We start from the raw sequence: 20199 nt of genomic DNA, 5'->3' as shown, positions 1-20199 counted from the left end.
TTAGCTAAAGTGGTGCTTAGGTTAAGAACAGTTTCAGGTTAAGTACGGACCTCCGGAACAAATTACCACTGTATGTCCATTTTCTAAATTTGGGGTCCCCAAAAGTAAGGGGCGTCTTATAACGGCTTCCAACAGAACACTAAAATACAACAACCTATTAAACATTAAAAGCTTGCCTAAACAGGGCTGCCTTCAGATGTCTTCTAAAAGTTTGGTTGTTATTGTTCTCTTTGACATCTGGTGGGAGGGCGTTCCACAGGGCGGGTGCCACTACCGAGAAGGCCCTCTGTCTGGTTCCCAGTAACTTGGCTTCTCGCAGTGAGGGAACCACCAGAAGGCCCTCAGCACTGGACCTCAGCGTCCGGGCAGAACAATGGGGGTGGAGACGCTCCTTCAGGCATACTGGACTGAGGCCGTTTAGGGCTTTAAAGGTCAGCACCAACACTTTGAATTGTGCTCAGAAATGTACTGGGAGCCAGTGTAGGTCTTTCAAGACCGGTGTTATGTGGTCCCGGCGGCTACTCCCAGTCACCAGTCTAGCTGCCGCATTCTGGATTAATTTCAGTTTCCAGGTCACCTTCAAAGGTAGCCCCACATAGAGCGCATTGCAGTAGTCCAAGCGAGAGATAACCAGAGGATGCACCACTCTGGTGAGGCAGTCTGCGGGCAGATAGGGTCTCAGCCTGCGTACCAGATGGAGCTGATAAACAGCTGCCCTGGACACAGAATTGACCTGCACCTCCATGGACAGCTGTGAGTCCAAAATGACTCCCAGGCTGCGCACAGTTACCCCATTCAGGACCAAGGAGTCCTCCACACCCGCCCGCCTCCTGTCCCCCAAAAACAGTACTTCTGTCCTGTCAGGATTCAACCTCAATCTGTTAGCCACCATCCATCCTCCAACCACCTCCAGACACTCCAATGGTCTCTAATGCTCCTGGACAAGCACAGTCAGAAGGGCAGACTTATAAATATGAAATATTATATGGAGAAATGTCCTGCGGTTGTGCCCATGCAAGAATTTGCTCAGATGACTTGATGGATTACAGCTCCTCGTTCCTTTTATTTGCTCTCAAGGCTTTTGTTATCAGTGTGATATGAGTTTGGACTATGTCATAGGAAACACCCCCCCCCCATTAAAAAACCCTTCTATAGGCACCTTTACACTGCAGTCATAAAGCCTTTTATTTCCGGGTTTAAGCTAGCTTCTCCTGAGAACATTAAAATCTACCGCTAGAGCAGTGCAACCTGTTTGAGAGAAAAGTCTGTGCAGTCTGACGCCTGGCTGAGAGCTGAAAGCAACGAATTCGCTCACAAAGGCTTCAAGGAGTTGGAATTGTGGCTTCAGATCAGCTACCAAACTCATACTGCACTTTGAGCGCACCATATATTAGTGCCATCTTACAGCACTAAACTAACTACAGGTAAGCAAGCTTCTTTTGTAATGAAATTACCGGCAGGTGCTTCAAGCTCCTTCAGTGCAGCCCTGCAGGGCTCTCTTGAAGGCCCACTCAGAAAGAGATTTCATTTAAGGGTAACGATATATGCTCATTTTCTGTGGAACAAGACTACAGGAGGTTTCGCCATCGAGGGGCCCTTTCTGTCCGGCTCTTTCTGGGGGTTGGAGGGTGGTTGCCACTAGCGGAGAGGCTAGGCTTATGTGGCTGCAACTCAGCTGAAGGTGGCTTTAGAAACAGGTTCCATCAAGATATCGATGACAACACAAATTCATAGTAGCGGGCATGTCGTTTCCCAAACAACTGATTACTCACCAGTTTAGTCATGGAGACAGTGAGTTATTTTTGTCTGTATCACCGTATATATCTTACTCATGATCATCTCCTTAAGGCTGATGGTGCAAGACTCTAGCACTGCAGAGCTTATTCTCTCCACCCAGTGCCAGATTTACGTATAAGCTAAACAAGCTATAGCTTAGGGCCCCACTCTCTTGTGGGGCCCAAAAAAATTTAAGGGGAAAAAAACTTGGATGTACATTTCCAAAATATAAGATAAAAAACAAATAAAATAAAACCTCCATATAGCAACAGTGTTTTGTGTTGTGTAGGCTCCTATGATGGAAGCAATGGGCCCCGCCTGCTCCCTAAAATATCACTATCACTATTAATTGTATTTCACTATTAATATACTTCTTATTAATTGTATTTCAGTTCAACAATTACTTTGATAAAATACATATTTTGTTATGTGCAAATGGCTTTAGATACCTATTAGCTCCATAAATTACCATATAGCATATATTCAACACACAAAAACATTGACAATTTGTTGTTGACAAAGGACAGCTGGATATAAAGGGCCCCATTACCTTCAGTAACTTAGGGCCACATCAAACCTAAATCCAGCCCTGTCTCCACCCACAGTTTTTCATCTGTTGTCAGGGCAATGACAGCTTTCATATCAATTTCCTATCAACTGAGCGCAGGTGGCACTGTGGTCTAAACCACTGAGCCTAGGGCTTGCCGATCGGAAGGTCAGCAGTTCGAATCCCCACGACGGAGTGAGCTCCCGTTGTTCGGTCCCTGCTCCTGCCCACTTAGCAGTTCAAAAGCATGTCAAGTGCAAGTAGATAAATAGGTACCGCTCTGACAGGAAGGTAAACGGCATTTCTGTGCACTGCTCTGGTTTGCCAGAAGCGGCTTAGTCATGCTGGCCACATGACCCGGAAGCTTTCTGTGGACAAACACCGGCTCCCTCGGCCAATAAAGCGAGATGAGCGCCTTTGACTGGACTTAACCGTCCAGGGGTCCTTTACCTTTTGCCTTAATGCAATTTATTCCCCCCCCCCCATGTTGTTTGCTAGGCATGCTGGGAATTGTAGCTCTGTGAGGGGTAACTTACAGCTCCCATGATTCTTTGCAAGAAATAATATGTTTTAAATGTACCGTGTGTACGCTCCCCTTGAACAAGGGGATAAAACAGCATTGGATAACATCGTTATGCAAGAGATAATCCCCACAGGTTTGATCTCCACAGGAGCACAGCAGAGCTGTGGGAGAGAAGCAGTTCAGTTGTGTGCCTTCCTTTCCTCTGCCGAAAGGAAATTCTGGTCCTTGCCTGATTCCAGGCAATTGAGGTGTTACATTTTGTACCTCTGCGACACAGAAATAATTTCTTTTGAAGTCTGCATTTGGGCAGGTTCCCTACGTGTGGGGCTCGTTTTCTTGCTCCACACAGGAGCTTTTCCACAGCACTGCTGCAATGGTTTCCATGATATGGCATGGGGACAAGTAGAAGCCAGAATCACCAACTTTGGAGAGAGGAAAGACAAATGGGTAGTGTAATTTCAGAACGGTTGGTGTCAATTTCTGTTCTTGTTATGTACTGAAGTTCTCACCCTGGGTTAGCAGGGGGATACTGTAGATAGTTCAGGTCCACATATGCAAATAAGGGATCGAAAGTGACGTTCAGTGATTGGATAGTTACAGAAAGTTGTTACAGCTACGTTGTACTAGAGCTCTATATAAGCAGGCTGGCTGAACCCTTCAGTTCTGTTCTGTTCTGGCCTGTGAATAAACAAGAGCTGTTTGAAGAATCACTGTGTCGTCTGATACGTTCACCCACAATTTAACAGTTCTCATCTCTGGAAATAATCCAGCCATTCTCCTAGAACAGAGCTGAGGAAACTTTGGCTCCCCAGATGTTGCTGAACCACAGCTCTCTGGCCATTGGCCATGCTTGCTAAGACTGATGGCAGCTGGCATCCCATAACTTCTGGGGGGGGGGGCACTGGCTACCTGTTTCTTTTGCCTCTGCAAGTAGCAGTTGTGGGGGGATTTAAGAAGGGGTGGTGACACCTGGGGCAGAAATTAAAGTTCTGCTTTCCCAGAGCTATATCCCTAATCCAAATAACCTCCTTGCTGTTACTGACACTTCTAAACAAACAAGATATCAGAAAAGTCTATTCACAAATCTCCCATGTCTTATCTAGTCCGGCCCTCAAATGGGCAGAGGTTCAAGCAGCCCAGAAGCTTATTTTGTTTTTGTTTTTTATAACCCTGCAATTACAAAGCATTTATTATAAGTTTTAAGGCCACTTGACATGGGAGCGGTATTTAAAGAAGGCCTCTAACCAAGGAGTTTGGTTGGTTGTTGCTCTGGGGGTACCTTTGGTGGCAAATCCAGGTGTTTGCCTCCATATAATTTGTGAAATTCCCCTTGCCCAAATTCCATGGGCGGTTGTAAACATGGATTAATAAAACCTTGCCGTAGCCGAGAGTCTCATTAATGTGCAACTTCTAGAGTGTGCTAATCTCCAGGGTCCTCTCCTATCATTAAGTAAACAATGATGTCAGTGGAAACCAACACCTCCTGACATTATGAAGGGCACCTTAAGCCACCACAAAGTATGAGTCTGCCGGATTTCTGTGCACAAGATTATTCACAGCTGCTAGGGATTTCAACTCCATAATATTCTTTACATCACAATGGTTTTCTTTTCTTTTCTATTCGGTGGGACATATTCATTGCAGATAATCCTTCCGTGTAATGCCAACAAAGGATTTCATAACTAAGGTGTACCTTTGGCTGTGAAAAACCATAAAATCAATTGTTGTTGTTTAGTCGTTTCGTCATGTCCGACTCTTTAGTTGTGTCCGACTCTTTGTGACCCCCTGGACCAGAGCACGCCAGGCCCTCCTGTCTTCCACTGCCTCCCGCAGTTTGGTCAGACTCATGTTTGTAGCTTCGAGAACACTGTCCAACCATCTCGTCCTCTGTCATCCCCTTCTCCTTGTGCCCTCCATCTTTCCCAACATCAGGGTCTTTTCCAGGGAGTCTTCTCTTCTCATGAGGTGGCCAAAGTATTGGAGCCTCAGCTTCACGATCTGTCCTTCCAGTGAGCACTCAGGGCTGATTTCTGTAAGAATGGATACGTTTGATCTTCTTACAGTCCATGGGACTCTCAAGAGTCTCCTCCAGCACCATAATTCAAAAGCATCAATTCTTTGGCGATCAGCCTTCTTTATGGTCCAGCTCTCATTGATAAAATCAATACCGTGCCACAATTCAAAACACATATGTAATTGGGAGACGAGTTACCAATACGTTTCAAGCCCGTTTCTTTCACTGATAACAGAAAAAAAATTGTCTATGTTGAACCACTGCAATGTTGCTGTGTTTTAGATAGTTTTGGAATATGCAATATGTCCATTACTGAAATCAATGAAAAACGAAGGCTTCATACACATGTAAGCTGTTGCTGTTTGCTACTTCTTCCTCTTCTTCCTTGCCAGAGGATGGAGTCGAAAGAAGGTATCTTCAGGCGGCAACTGGTAGATGTTCATGGTGTTGCCTTGTTCTGGAGCATCGCTGAGGCATGGACCCAGGTGGAGAACTTCCAGGCCAAGAAAGATGATCTTCTGATTGCCACCTACCCAAAATCAGGTGCCTGAGCCTAAGGGCTTCCCTGGATTTTTATGTTTAATACATAGAATGCACAACGGCTGCTTATCTGTTGCAGGGAATTGGGACATCTTCAGGAGCGGGATTCAGTCTAGTTACACACTGCAAAACGTTGCTTGAAAAATATGCACTTCTGCCAGAAATCCTGGCAGTGTTTGTGAGATTGCCACGTCAAATGAGAATATGTGACTGGCAGTTGTCAGACTGCTACATCTTCGCCCATGGTACTCATGATGACCATGCAAGATCGCTTCCATGCCATGTTGAGCTGTCTTCTCCCATTGGATTCATCTCTAAGAATCCCTTGATGGATGGCAGCTCCTTCTTTTGTGCCAAAGTTATGTTAATTGTCAGGGGCTCCAGGGTTTGGAATAGCAGACTTTATGGCCTGAGGCTGGAACTGTTTGTGCTCATGCCCGTTCTTCCTTTGACATAAAAGAAAGAATGGCAACATCAGCTTTCTATCTGCTGCCCTAATAATAATTTATTATTTATACCCCGCCCATCTGGCTGAGTTTCCCCAGCCACTCTGGGCGGCTCCCAACCGAGTGTTAAAAACAATACAGCATTAAATATTAAAAACGTCCCTAAACAGGGCTGCCTTCAGATGTCTTTTAAAAATAGGATAGCTGCTTATTTCCTTGACATCTGATGGGAGGGCATTCCACAGGGTGGGTGCCACTACCGAGAAGGCCCTCTGGCTGGTTCCCTGTAGCTTTGCTTCCTCGCAATGAGGGAACCGCCAGAAGGCCCTCGGAGCTGGACCTCAGTGTCCGGGCTGGATGATGGAGGTGGAGACACTCCTTCAGGTATACAGGACTGAGGCCATTTAGGGCTTTAAAGGTCAGCACCTGCAAAGCATAGTTACAAACAAAACCAATGCCCGCCTCCAGATTAAAAGTCCCTAGATTGTTTAATTGAACAAGGGCCTGCGAGAAGAGGAATGTTTTTGCCTGGTGCCTAAAGATATGTTACAAAGGAGCCAGGCGAGCCTCCCTGGGGATAGAGCATTCCATAAACAGGGGGCCACCTCAGAAAAGGCCTGTACTCATCTTGCCACGCTCTCACGGAGGAGGCACATGAAAAAAGGCCACAGATGTTGAATGTAGGAGCCAAGTCGGTTCATATGGGCGGAAGAGGTCCTTGAGGTATTGTGGCCGTGAGCCATTTTAAGGCTTTATAGGTCAAAACCAGCGTATTGAATTGGGCCTGAAAACTAATTGGCAGCCAGTGCAGTCGAAGCAAGATTGCTGCATTCTGCTGTAAAGGACTGAGTTTACTATCTGCAAATGGGCGTTTAATGCTCACAACTATATGCTCAAACTCTCTTGCCCTGGTGAGCAACCTGACCACTGAATTCTGCACCAGAATTTGGACTGTCACCAGAGGCAGCCCCACAACTTCAGAGAAACTTCACAGGAAGCTTCAAGCATATTTTCACAACTCTAAAGGATAGATTATGTTTGTTTTTAACGATAGCTAAGATTCACAGGAAGCTGAGTTCTGTATCCAGTTTGAATTAAAACCAATTTTTCTGTATTCCTTTTCTGTGTTAATCAGCTGATTTTAAGGGACTCCCTTTAAAACTTGTGTGGGGTGTCAGCAATCTATACCCATTTTGCGTGTTCAGACCCAGAGACCTCCCCCTTAAATAAGCACTCATTTGACTCAAATTTTAGTTTTGGTTTTTGGCAGAATTTAGGCCACAACTTTATTGATTACAGAAAGTGAGTGGTTGCATAGGCTCTGGTTCGACTAGCGCCCTGTACCCTTGCGGGTGGTGCTGACCCAGAGCTCTATCATAGGTCAGCCAAGGGTGAACACCTGAGGTAGGCGGAAAGCCCAGGAACGGACTATGTCCACTCCCCAGATGCTCCCCTGGACTCAGACATGGACACAACCTCCTCTCGGGGGTTGACCAAAACAAGCTGAGTCCCTGGATTCCTTTAATGTAATACCCTTCACATAAGGATGGCGAGAGCGTTCTCCCATCCCTATCACCTGAACCAGAGCCTATCCTCAACCTTACAAGTTGTGACGATTTGCTACGCGGCAAGCGAAACCCAAATGGCACCAGCCAAACAGCCAAGTGGGGAAAATTCCTGCTGTGCCCCTGTCCCAACGAGAGACGACACACGACGGCATAGCAAGGTCAAGCGCAAAATGCCCTAAAAGTAGGGAGAGGTGGGCGGGTCTTCCAATGCACAAGCCGAAAGAGGAAGTTCTGGGTCACGTGCGTAGGTATATATAGGTCCCTTGGCCCATTTAGACGGCTCCCTATTGGCCAGATTAAACCCAGCAATGAGGGACCTACCAATCGGGTGTTGTGGTTGTCCAATATACCCACCCACAACCAGGAGGTCAGTCTCCAGGTCTCACCGCAACACATACCCTCTTTTAGGGAGGACGCGCTTTACAAACCCAGCTGATATGCTAAAATTTACTCTGTGGGTAATTTTATCTAATTTGCACATGCATTTACATTTTCAGGCACAACCTGGGTCAGTGAGATTCTGGACATGATTTACAACGATGCAGATGTGGAAAAGTGTAAACGAGATGCCATTTTCAATCGTGTTCCTTTCATGGAGCTGATTATTCCTGACGTTATTAATGGTAAAGCCTTTGCTTATTACAAAGTACAAAGAAGGTGATGAATTCATCTTCCCTATGTGCCCAGTGTATGAGTTTTCCCCATACTTTTGGTACTTGAAGCACAACTTTTTGCTTTCCGGTTAAAAAGTGGAAATGATGGAAACAAAAATTATTGATCAGCTCCAAAAGCAACGGGCAGATACAGTTTCAAACTTTCAAAAAGAGATAGTTGAGATTGATACGAAATTACTTTTAAAAATGTACAATCTCCTACTTTATGGGGAAATGTTAGATGAAATGGTAAAGTCAGCACAAATAAAGTGGGCTCAGGATTTAGGTCATGATATACAACTTGAAGATTGGGAAAAGGTGTGGAAGGTGAACCTAAAATTTACAGATTGCATCTTACTGAAAGAGAATTATATGAAACTGATGTATAGATGGTATATAACACCAGAGAAAGTGGTCAAAATGTATAAAAAGGGATCAAAAACATATTGGAAGTGTAAAGAAAAAGATGGTACATTTTATCATATGTGGTGGGAATGCAAAAAGATTAGAAATTATTGGGAAATGATATATAATGAATTGAAAAAAAAGTTTAAAAAGACTTTTGTTAAGAATCCAGAAGCATTCCTCCTAGGAATTTTAGACCAAGATGTAAAAAAAGAAAATTAGAAATTATTTATGTAAGCAACAACAGCGGCAAGAATTACCGTATATTAGCACAAACTTGGAAGACAGAAGAAATACCCACGAAAGAACAGTGGCAAGGGAAACTTATGGAATATGCAGAACTGGCAAAACTAACAGAAAAACTACATGAAAAGGACAACAAAGATTTTAAAAGAGAATGGGAACCATTTACAACATCTATGAAGAGGCAACATAAAGAAATGGACTCATTGGCAGGGTTTGAGTAAACAATCACAACTGTATACAACAGAAAATAAGTCTATATGTATTGGGAAAACTTTGGGAAACAATACGCAGAGTGAATGATATGGAACTAAAGGAAAACGGGAGTATGAGGAAGTCCAGGGGAGGAGGGTTGAAATATGAAAAATTGTCAAAGATATATTAAGTATACATGGAAAAATCAATTAAAAATATATTTTTTAAAAAAGCAACAGGCAGGTATCCTTCTTGTAACAGGTGAGCTCTGTGCAGTTATTGGGATGTTAGAGCCTCTGTCATTGGTAAATAACCTGTTTTAGCTGGGCAAGTCTTCATGCGTAGACCCACAAATTCACTGACAAATTCCACCTGTGCAAGAATTCAGGGGCATCTCTAGATCAGGCCAGAAGAAATTATTTTTCCAAATGTTTTTGTCCCCTGCCCACTTTAATTGTTTTCTCTATGTTTTCAAGGTGTAGAACAACTTGCTGAGATACCTTCTCCGCGACTAGTTAAGACTCACCTCCCAGTGCAACTTGTCCCCGAGTCCTTTTGGGAAAATGGTTGCAAGGTAAAATAAATCTGCCTTTCATTAGGATGCACTGCAGACGCTATTGCTTACTTTTGCCTGACTACGCATTCTGACTGAACCATCTCTGTTATGTACTGAGTTGAATAGGATCCAAACTGAAGCAGTCTGATTGGTCCTAGAACAATAGGATCCAAATTGCGAGTATATTTCAATCTCTGAATTTGCTTCAGCCTTGGATTTGATTCTATGAAGGATCAAGGAGTCCTGTATACCTGAAGGAGCGTCTCCACCCCCATTGTTCAGACTGGACACTGAGTTTCAGAGCCAAGGCTCCTGGTGGTTCCCTCACTATAATAATAATAATAATAATAATAATAATAATAATAATAATAATAATAATAATAATTTATTATTTATACCCCGCCCATCTGGCTGAGTCCCCCCAGCCACTCTGGGCGGCTTCCAACAAAACACTAAAATACAATAACCTATTAAACATTAAAAGCTTCCCTAAACAGGGCTGCCTTTAGATGTCTTCTAAAAGTTTGGTAGTTATTTTTCTGTTTGACATCTGGTGGGAGGGCGTTCCACAGGGCGGGTGCCACTACCGAGAAGGCCCTCTGCCTGGTTCCCTCTAACCTCACTTCTTACAGGGAGGGAACCGCCAGAAGGCCCTCGGCGCTGGACCTCAGTGTCCGGGCAGAATGATGGGGGTGGAGACGCTCCTTCAGGTATACTGGACCGAGGCTGTTTAGGGCTTTAAAGGTCAGCACCAACACTTTGAATTGTGCTCGGAAATGTACAGGGAGCCAGTGTAGGTATTTCAAGACCGGTGTTATGTGGTCTCGGCGGCCGCCCCCAGTCACCAGTCTAGCTGCCGCATTCTGGATTAGTTGTAGTTTCTGGGTCACCTTCAAAGCCCCACATAGAGCGCATTGCAGTAGATATTTGAAGGCAGCCCTGTTTCAGGAAGCTTTTCGTTATTGATGTTGTTCTTGCTGTGGTTGTTCCTGTATTTTTGTGGCAAGTCTGCCAGAGTGGCCTGGGCAACCTAGTTAGATGGGCAGGGTATAAGAAATACATTATTCGTCCCCTTTTGGCTCTTGACATATCTATCTCCCATCTCCTGACTTGCTTTTCCATGGAGTCCACTGCCATTGGACTGCCATCTTTATACAATTCTCATAAGATGTTGCACTTGAGGAACTGAAACAATTTTTCATTTGTTTGAAACAAAAATAGCTATACAGTGGTGCCCCGCAAGACGAATGCCTTGCAAGATGGAAAACTCGCTAGACGAAAGAGTTTTCCGTTTTGGAGGTGCTTCGCAAAACGAATCTCCTATGGGCTTGCTTTGCAAGACGACAATGTCTTGCGAGTTCCTGCTGGTTTTTTCCCCTCCCCCCTTTTTCTAAGCCGCTAAGCCGCTTATCAGCTGATCCGATCAGCAGATAAGCCGCTAAAAGCCGCTAATAGCGCTAATAGCGCTAATCCACTAATCCTTCAATGGGCTTGCTTCGCAAGACGAAAAAACCGCTAGACGAAGAGAATCACAGAACGGATTCTTTTCGTCTTGCGAGGCACCACTGTACATCTTGTGAGATTCCAATATTCATATCTTTATTCCATTTTATTATGTATTTGTGTACTGTTGTCTCATTATGTACATTGTTGACATCTAATAATATTTCATATCCATTCTTTCCACTCCAAAACTGTTGACTTTTGCTAAACCTACTCAGGAAAGGTTGAATTTCCATGTACTGGAACATGAATGGGTAGTGGGTTCAAGGTCTAGTTTATTCTTCATTTGGTCTAATGATTGTATATCCTTCCAGTCTTGGAATGTCTCCAACTTATCAACCTTCCCAAATTACCTAGTGGACCTTTCAGATGGGATCTTTCATCATGTATCAAAGAGGCATATGGCTGTTTGTATTGGTCCCATATTTACCTCACAGATCTGTCAACTTTGATAGTCAGGGCACTTCACGCAGGTATGGAGGGAGCATTCTTGCCTGCCAATACAGACAGTGTGCACCAGTGGTGAAAGGGATAGGGAATATTTTTGAAATTTGGGTAAAATGTCATTCCATAAAATGCAGCCTTACCTTTTTATAAGTTAGTAAGTTCATTATGGATTTATTTAAGAATGAGGAATGGGGTGTACAGATCATAGAACTTATTTTTTAAATTTCAGACTTTCAAGAAAAGGATCAGTTTTTCAAACGTATGTTTTGCAAATTTGGACAAAACCGCGGTTAACAGAAACACTCAATGTTCATTCCCACAGATGATCTATGTGGCCAGGAATGCCAAGGACGTAGCCGTCTCTTATTACCACTTCTACAAGATGGCAAAGATGCACCCAGAACCTGGAACCTGGGATGAGTTTCTCGGGAAATTTGTGGCGGGGGAAGGTAGAACTTGGAAAGAACATTTCATTTCTGAGCACAACCTGTGGACCTTCTCCTGGTCCTTAGTTAGGCAAAAGTTTTGTTCCTCTTAAACAGTCATGGTGTCCCCCAAGGAATCCTGGGATTTGTAGTCTGGTAAGTTGTTGTTGGGAGGGACGCGGGTGGCGCTGTGGGTTAAACCACTGAGCCTAGGACTTGCCGATCAGAAGGTCGGCGGTTCGAATCCCAGCGACGGGGTGAGCTCCCGTTGCTCGGTCGCTGCTCCTGCCCACCTAGCAGTTCGAAAGCACGTCAAAGTGCAAGTAGATAAATAGGTACCGCTCAGGCGGGAAGGTAAACGGCGTTTCCGTGTGCTGCTCTGGTTCGCCAGAAGCAGCTTAGTCATGCTGGCCACATGACCCGGAAGCTGTACGCCGGCTCCCTCGACCAATAAAGTGAGATGAGCGCTGCAACCCCAGAGTCGGTCATGACTGGACCTAATGGTCAGGGGTCCCTTTACCTTTACTTAAGTTGTTGTTGAGGGCCAAATGGTAGGCTCCTGTGTTAAGGGCAGGTCTGTTCCCATCGTGTGTAAGACGGGGTGGAGGTATAGTGATTTAGGTTGAAAATCAGGAAGGTGGTGGCAGACTTTGGGCTCTCAGAGTTAAGCCACACTCTGCGCGATGCTCATTCCATAACATTGTTGTGGTGCCCCCTTCAGCGCAGTGCCCAGTCACACTACCCAAAAACCACCTCTGAGGATGGGGTTAGTATCTTCTTGCCTACGGACACATTTTCACTGTAAATTTCCTTCCTTTCACATATGGGAGAGATGCACATTTTAAAAGGAAGTGTGTGCTTTGGTCCCCAAAAAATCTCTGTTAGGGTCTAATAGGGTTCCCCTCCCCCTCCAACCAGGGAATAAAAATATCAAAGGCCCCCATAGAGGAGGGGGAGACTGTTGAACCCCTTAAAGCCTGAAGGATAGAGTTGCCCTTAATGTTTGTGGTAAGCAGGACACAAAACAGTAATGGCCTTTCAACACAACTGCTGCTCAAAAGCAGGCAACGGAAGTCCAAAGATGAACTGCATATAACTAGGAATGTGGCTTTGCAAATATTTGCCATTCAAAATACAGTGGTACCTCGGTTTTCGAACAGTATAGTTCACATACAGCTTGGAACCTGAACACTGCAAAACCGGAAGTAGGTGTTCCGGTTTTTGAACTTTCTTTCAGAAGCCAAATGTGCTCAGTTTTGGGGTTTTTTTTTTAAAAAAAAATATTTATAATTTTTTTTTGAAATATAACAGAAAAAAAGAAAAAGAAAAAAGAAAAATACAAAATCAAAACAGTTAAAAACATACATTATTTCTTTTACTTATTTTCTTTTAACTTATTTCCCGGACCTCCTCATACCTCCCTTTTTTGTATTCCACTTCAATTTATTGGTTCAGCAAATCCTTACCATTAGATTTTAACCCATTTATAACCCTTTTTTCATATTTTCTTAAATCATTACAGCTGGAAACCCCTTAGTTGCTATCCAACATCATTCTATCATTCATTAATTTTACAATATTTCTGTAGATAGTCTTTAAATTTCTTCCAGTCTTCTTCCACCGACTCTTCTCCCTGGTCTCGGATTCTGCCAGTCATTTCTGCCAATTCCATATAGTCCATCACCTTCATCTGCCATTCTTCCAAAGTGGGTAGATCTTGTGTCTTCCAATACTTTGCAATAAGTATTCTTGCTGCTGTTGTGGCATACATAAAGAGAGTTCTGTCCTTCTTTGGCACCAATTGGTAGGTGTTCCGGTTTCGAACTTTCTTTCAGAAGCCAAATGTGCTCAGTTTTGATTCCCCCTGTGTTTTCTGTTGCGCTGCTAATTTGCGTCCCCCCCATTGTAACTCAGCCTTCCGTTTCCGATTGCAGTGTTCTGAGGTGATATTTGAAGCTTATATTTGGTGCTTTTGTTTCTGCTATTTATTTTGAATTTTTTGTTTTGAGGCTTTTTCAATTAATTTGCTTTTGTGACTGTGTGGATCCCAGTTCAGCTACTGATTGATTGATTGATTGATTGATTGTGTGACTGTGGAAATGGATAAAAGCCCCCCCCCCCTCCAAACAATGACTATCATCAGTGCAGGTAAGGGGAAAAAAAATATTTTTATAATCTACAATACTGTTTTATTTATCTTATAGTACAGTACATTGATTATTGCTTTCATTTTATGGATCGAGGGTCTCGTTAGATAATAAAATTCATGTTAAATTGCTGTTTTTGGGGTTGTTTTTAAAAGTCTGGAACGGGTTAATCCGTTTTGCATTACTTTCTATGGGAAAGCGCTCCTTGGTTTTGGAACGCTTTGGTTTTGGAGCAGACTTCCAGAACTGATTAAGTTTGAGAACCAAGGTACCACTGTATAGTACACTCGGGGTTTAGCAAATGTGATATATCTGCAATAGAAAGGTAGCTTCTGTGGTATGTGCAAAGCTGGAAGAATTAAGAAAGAAAACAAATATTGTGTAGAATGCCTTCCATCTCATGTAGTCAGAGCCCATGCAGAAGCAAGGTCCACGTGTTCAATCGGACTTACAGTGGTACCTCAGGTTAAGTACTTAATTCATTCCGGTGGTCCGTACTTAACCTGAAACTGTTCTTAACCTGAAGTACCACTTTAGCTAATGGGGCCTCCTGCTGCTGCTGCGCCGCTGGAGCACGATTTCTGTTCTCATCCTGAAGCAAAGTTCTTAACCTGAAGCACTATTTCTGGGTTAGCGGAGTCTGTAACCTGAAGCGTATGTAACCTGAGGTACCACTGTACTTCTTAGTAGCCTTTGACCATTGATGCCTTTTCATATTGATATTCTGTCTGTATTCTTTTAATTTTTTTGTAATCTGAGTTTTAAAAGAATTATTTGCCCATCTCTCTCTCCCTTTGTAGTGGCATTTGGATCCTGGTATGACCATGTAAAAGGATGGTGGGAGAAGAAGAAGACCCACCCTAATATTCTGTATCTCTTCTATGAAGACATGAAGGAGGTGTGTGAAACCTCTGATGCTAAAGGCATGATGGTCCCAGACAGCTTGTTTACTGAGCATTCCTGCTGATTTCTTTTTAGGGAGAGTGGACGACACGTTTGGCTATTTAATGAGCATTTATTCTTATTTGCTTCCTAGGAATTGAGATGGTCTTTCATCAAAACAAGTCTTATCCCACACTCCCTAGTGCCTTTTCCAGTCATTTTTGCTCATTACCAAAAGTCTGATCTTTTGGGTTTGTCACGTAAGAACTCCCAATCAGATAATAATGTCAAAACCTGAATTTGCTGACAGAGCCTAGGACTTGCTGATCAGAAGGTCAGTGGTTCGAATCCCTGTGACGGGCTGAGCTCCCGTTGCTCGGTCCCTGCTCCTGCCAACCTAGCAGTTCGAAAGCATGTCAAAGTGCAAGTAGATAAATAGGTACCACTCCAGCGGGAAGGTAAATGGTGTTTCCGTGTGCTGCTCTGGTTCGCCAGAAGTGGCTCAGTCATGCTGGCCACATGACCCGGAAGCTGTATGGCGGCTCCCTCGGCCAATAAACCGAGATGAGCGCCGCAACCCCAGAGTCGGCCACGACTAGACTTAATAGTCAGGGGAATGAATCGCAACCCAAAAGACTGACAATCAGGAAGCATCCGCTGCCTCTCTTTTTGCAGGACCCCAAGCGTGAAGTACAAAAGGTGATTCGGTTTCTGGGAAAGGAGGTGTCGGAGGAAGTGGTGAATAAAATTCTTCACCATACGTCGTTCAAGGAGATGCAGAAGAACCCCACTTCAAACTATACCATGATGCCAGGTGATCAAATGGACCACAGTGTGTCTCCTTTCATGAGAAAAGGTCAGCTTCCCACAAATCGTTAATCGGGACCAGAGATTTTTTAAAAAAACAACAACAACAGAACAATAGTTTTAAAAATTGGCAATTTAAGATCCTTACACCTTTTAGATTACAGTGGTACCTCAGCTTAAGTACTTAATTTGTTCCGGAGGTCCGTTCTTAAGCTAAGTTAGTTCTTGGTATGAGCTTTCGTGTGCATGCACACTTCTTCAGAGCACGTTCTTAAGCTGAAACTGTTCTTAACATGAAGCACCACTTTAGCTAATGGGGCCTCCTGCTGCTGCCGTGCCGCTGGAGCACGATTTCTGTTCTCATCCTGAAGCAAAGTTCTTAACCTGAAGCACTATTTCTGGGTTAGCAGAGTCTGTAACCTGAAGCGTATGTAACCTGAAGTGTATGTAACCTGAGGTACCACTGTATTTTAATATTATGCTGAGTTTCTTCACGTCACATTTTCAAGTTCTCAATACATACAAAAGTTAGAATTCTTGTTCATAACATCTGTAAATACTTACAGTAATAAATGTAATAGTTTTCCGTGCGTATACAACACATGCATTTTTTTCAAAAAAAAAATTATTACTTTTTTTAAAATTAAACATTATCATCACACACACAAAAAATAGAAAATAAAACATTTTCACACAATATTCAATCTACATTTTGGGATCCCTCAGATCCCCCCATTTCCGCCCCGGGTTCTTTTATATTATCCTAATTTATACATGCCAATAATTTCCTTATCTTTAATTACCTCCAAATTTAGACATTCTCCTTAATGTTACAAGTGTTTTTAAAAACCTGCTACTGCATTAACTTCCTTACAATGCTTTTGTGCATATGCAATAAACATTTTCCATTCTTTTTTTATATTTGTTGTCTTCTTGATTTCTAAGTCTTCCAGTTAATTTAGCCATTTCGGCATATTCCATTAATTTGAGTTGCCAATCTTCTTTAGTGGGAGCTCTCTCTCTCTCTCTCTCCCTCCCTTCCTTCCTTCCTTCCTTCCTTCCTTCCTTCCTTCCTTCCTTCCTTCCTTCCTTCCTCCTCCATCTTCTTCTTCTTCTTGCTCCATGAAAGGGCTGTCTGTTGTTCCCCAATGCCAGTTTATAGTCCCTGCAGTGAGTGAAATCTTTAAGTATTGCTTTGCTCCCAATTCCTTCCCCCTTCCCCCCTTTTTAAAAAATAGTGAAATAACTGTGGCTCTTTAATGTTAGCTATTATTAGCCACTTCTACTGAAGAAAAGCAAATTGTCTCAAGCGCTGGGAAACGGAATTGTTTGACCCAGCCTGCCAGCAAATGGTTTGTGCCCATGCTATCTGGGTCAAAGCCTACACAAAACTTTGATTTCGATGGTCTGAAATGTACCTAGCTCTGGGCTAGAATGATTACAGCGCTGATGGCTATCTGCAGAACAGAACATAGGCCTTATGATGGTCACCTAGTGATTTTTTGGTTTCCTTCTCCACAGGGATTGCAGGTGACTGGAAAAACCAATTCACCGTAGCTCAGAACGAGAGATTTGATGAGGATTATGCGGAGAAAATGAAGGGATCTACCTTGCTTTTTCGAACGGAGATCTAAGGGACAAACATTTTTCTCTACAGCGGAGTGAAAGCTGCTGGCTTCTCCTCTCTCAGCGCTGCTCCCACAATGATTAATTTGAGATTTGTTGTGCTTTATCACTACCCAGATTGTTACGGAAAAATCTAGGTGTGAGGCTGCTCAGTCACCCAGCTTGTCGGGCAGAGCCTGCGGGTCCCTGCGGAATAAAGGAAGGAGTCCAGCCACCAAGCGGAGCAAATAGCTGTAGATCAGTTTATTGCGCAACAGGTTCAAAGAGGAATTTTGAACCCTGAGGATGGGGTGACAAAGACTTTTAAACTTTCCCATCATATCCCAGAATACAGTTCGCACAGCATCATTGCTACATCACTGACATGTCACAAAAGGGGAGGGGTTAACCTTGGTAAACATGCCCAGACAAGTACTTGGTACAAGATTAGCATAAGCATACATGGCAGGGCAAGATTAGCATAGATAAATATGTCTTAAGTACCCACCACCCAAAAGTACAATAGAACTTCCTTTGCATGTCTGGAGCCTGAGGCGAGTCAGGTGATGAGATTTGGCTTCGCTTGGCTAACAATGAGCCCAGCAATTGTCACCTCTAGGAACTTCCTGAAGTCCTTTTTCAAGGGGAAAATAGCTTTGGAATGGAGGAAACTGGCAAAGGAGTTGATTTTATATTATTTTTAAAGCTAGGTAACTTAACTTCCCTGAGCTGTCAAGTTGAAAGGATACATTCAGGCATAATATTTGTAACATTTAATTTTAAAGATGTGCCCCCCCCCCCGTAATTTTCGTAACACAGATAATGGCCCAGAAGAAGTCATTGCATCTCAACAGCTTAGCTGTCCTGAGGAGCCAATAGGTTTGCCTCATAGAACCATTCCTTCAGGCTAAGTTCCTCAACAACCCGTCAATAAGAAGAGCCACGAAGAATCCCGCAGCTTGCGTCTCGTCTCTCGGACGGCTCCTTCCTCAGAGCTAACCATTTGCCTAACCTTTGCCAAGTCCCTGCCTCTGTCCTTTCTGATCTACGCTTGCTCCCCTGGACTTTGGCTCTCCGCCTGACCCGACTACAGCTCTGCCTCTGGGACTTCTGACTTTTATGCAACTGCTTCAGAGAGAGTCCCGAAGGAGTGGCCTTTATCTTGTTTTCACTTCCCATGCTTAGTTGACTTTTGTTTCCAATAAAGTCCTCCCTCTTTCAGACCAGGTGCTTCTGTAATTACCGTACAAAGTATATTTGCTTACGCTGTTTGGCACATCACACTTGGCCAGCTATAACATTTCTTCAGCGCTGGCAGCCTGAGGCATTGTTCCAGCATCTCAAGCAAGCAGACAGAATGGCTCCTTGCCTGAATGTCATCATTTAGTGCAGGGCTGTCCAACAGGTCGATCACGATCTACTGGTTGTTTGTGGGGTGTCTCTGGACGATTCTGGTTGATCATTGGAACCTCAGCTCCCCCCAAAAAAACTTTCTTTAGGGAGCTCAACAACTGTGGCTCCCCAAAAAGCTCAACAACTTTAGTCAATCCATAGCTGTCAAGTGTCCCTTATTTGAAGTCCCTTATTCCAGCGCCATGTCCCGCTGCTGTCCCTTATTGATGGATGCCCCTTAAATGTCCCTTAAATGATGTCCCTTAAATTTCAAAGGAAGCAGCTCCTCTCCCTCCCTCCCTGCCGGCCAGGGAGGAGGGAGGCTCCAACTGTGTTGCTTGGCTGTGTTGCTCACCCAATAAGAAGTCTAAGAAAGACTGGGGGGTGGAGCTTGCATGCCTTGTGTGTGGCTAGTTAATGCAAGCTGAGGGGTTTTTTGAATGCTGGACGCCATTTTGTTGCACGTGCTGCTGCAAACTTTGCAGTGCGAAGCCAGGCCAGGGAGCCATCTTAAGTTGAGGTTGCATAGGCCTTGTGGTGCATGTGATTCAGATTCTATTCAGCTGAACCTCTGGTTACAAAGTTGGTTGGCCAGTGTTCTCGAAGCTACCAGCATGAGTTTGACCAGACTGCAGGAGGACAGGAAGACTGGAGTGCCTGGAACAGGTGAGGCTGCAGGTCCCTTATTTTGGCTGCTGGTCCCTTATTTTCAAATCTGTAAGTTGACAGCTATGAGTCAATCCAATAGGTAGATCACTGCCAGTTTATTTACAGTATGAGTAGATCGCTATCTCTTGGAAGTTGGACACCCCTGGTTTAGGGTACCGTATTTTTCGCTCCATAAGACACACTTTTCCCCTCCTAAAAAGTAAGGGGAAATGTCCATGCGTCTTATGGATCGAATGTGTGGTCCTGGAACCAAATCGCCCGAGTGCAGCACGCTCCTGGGCTACTCTTTGGAGGTGGGGGAGGGAGCCACACTGCTCTGCTGGCAGCCTCCACTTTCCCCTGAAGCTCCGGGAAGGTTTGGGAGCAGCGGGCAGGCTGTGCACCATTGCCCCGCGCTCCTGGGCTGCTCTTGGGGTGGGGTGGGGAGCGAATTTGCCATCTCTCAGTGCCTCCCAATTCAACTGCAAAGGCTTGATTGCCTAACTGGATTCTGAGCTCAATTTGAAGTTTAAAAATATAAAGTTTGGGGATTTCTTCAAGTAGCAGTTTTGCGGAACTAGTCATAAATACATGCATAGCATCTCCACAAACCAGTAATAGTGAGCTCAGCTAAAACTGAGCAGGCATCTGGCTCAGGAACAGTTTAAACTGCACAACTATAACCAGACATCCTGTGTGTTTGTGTGTAGACCATGTTCTAGCAGCTAATCTTTGCTGCTGAAAAGAGGCACTGATATTCCACTCGAAATCTATCATTCATTATACAAATTCTTACAAGTTCAGTCCACCTATACCAAACCAAAAACATTGTGTTCTCTTGGTATTGAATGGAAGCTATTTATCTGCCCTCTTTTCC

At 44.0% G+C, this 20199-nt stretch overlaps 1 protein-coding gene across 2 annotated transcripts; it reads left to right on the top strand.

Annotated features, from left to right (window-relative positions):
• The first annotated feature begins 1232 nt into the window (after window positions 1–1232).
• Window positions 1233–18503, top strand: LOC310690707 (sulfotransferase 1 family member D1-like). 2 transcript variants are annotated; one of them, XM_083470196.1, is made up of 9 exons: window positions 1233–1424; window positions 3157–3312; window positions 5255–5403; window positions 7912–8037; window positions 9387–9484; window positions 11739–11865; window positions 14789–14886; window positions 15546–15726; window positions 17199–18503. In XM_083470196.1, exons 2-9 carry the CDS (start codon window positions 3239–3241, stop codon window positions 17309–17311), a joined length of 966 nt encoding a protein of 321 aa, XP_083326322.1. In that variant the 5' UTR covers window positions 1233–1424; window positions 3157–3238; the 3' UTR covers window positions 17312–18503. The 2 variants fall into 2 exon arrangements, with proteins under 2 accessions (XP_083326322.1, XP_083326323.1); XM_083470197.1 differs by lacking the exon at window positions 3157–3312 and having other exon boundaries at window positions 1238–1424.
• The last annotated feature ends 1696 nt before the right edge of the window (window positions 18504–20199 follow it).

Source organism: Podarcis liolepis (assembly GCF_965112155.1).
Source record: "Podarcis liolepis genome assembly, chromosome: 13".
Lineage (NCBI taxonomy): Eukaryota > Metazoa > Chordata > Lepidosauria > Squamata > Lacertidae > Podarcis > Podarcis liolepis.
Note: the sequence above shows the minus strand (reverse complement) of the source record. Positions and strands in the feature narration are given on the sequence as shown.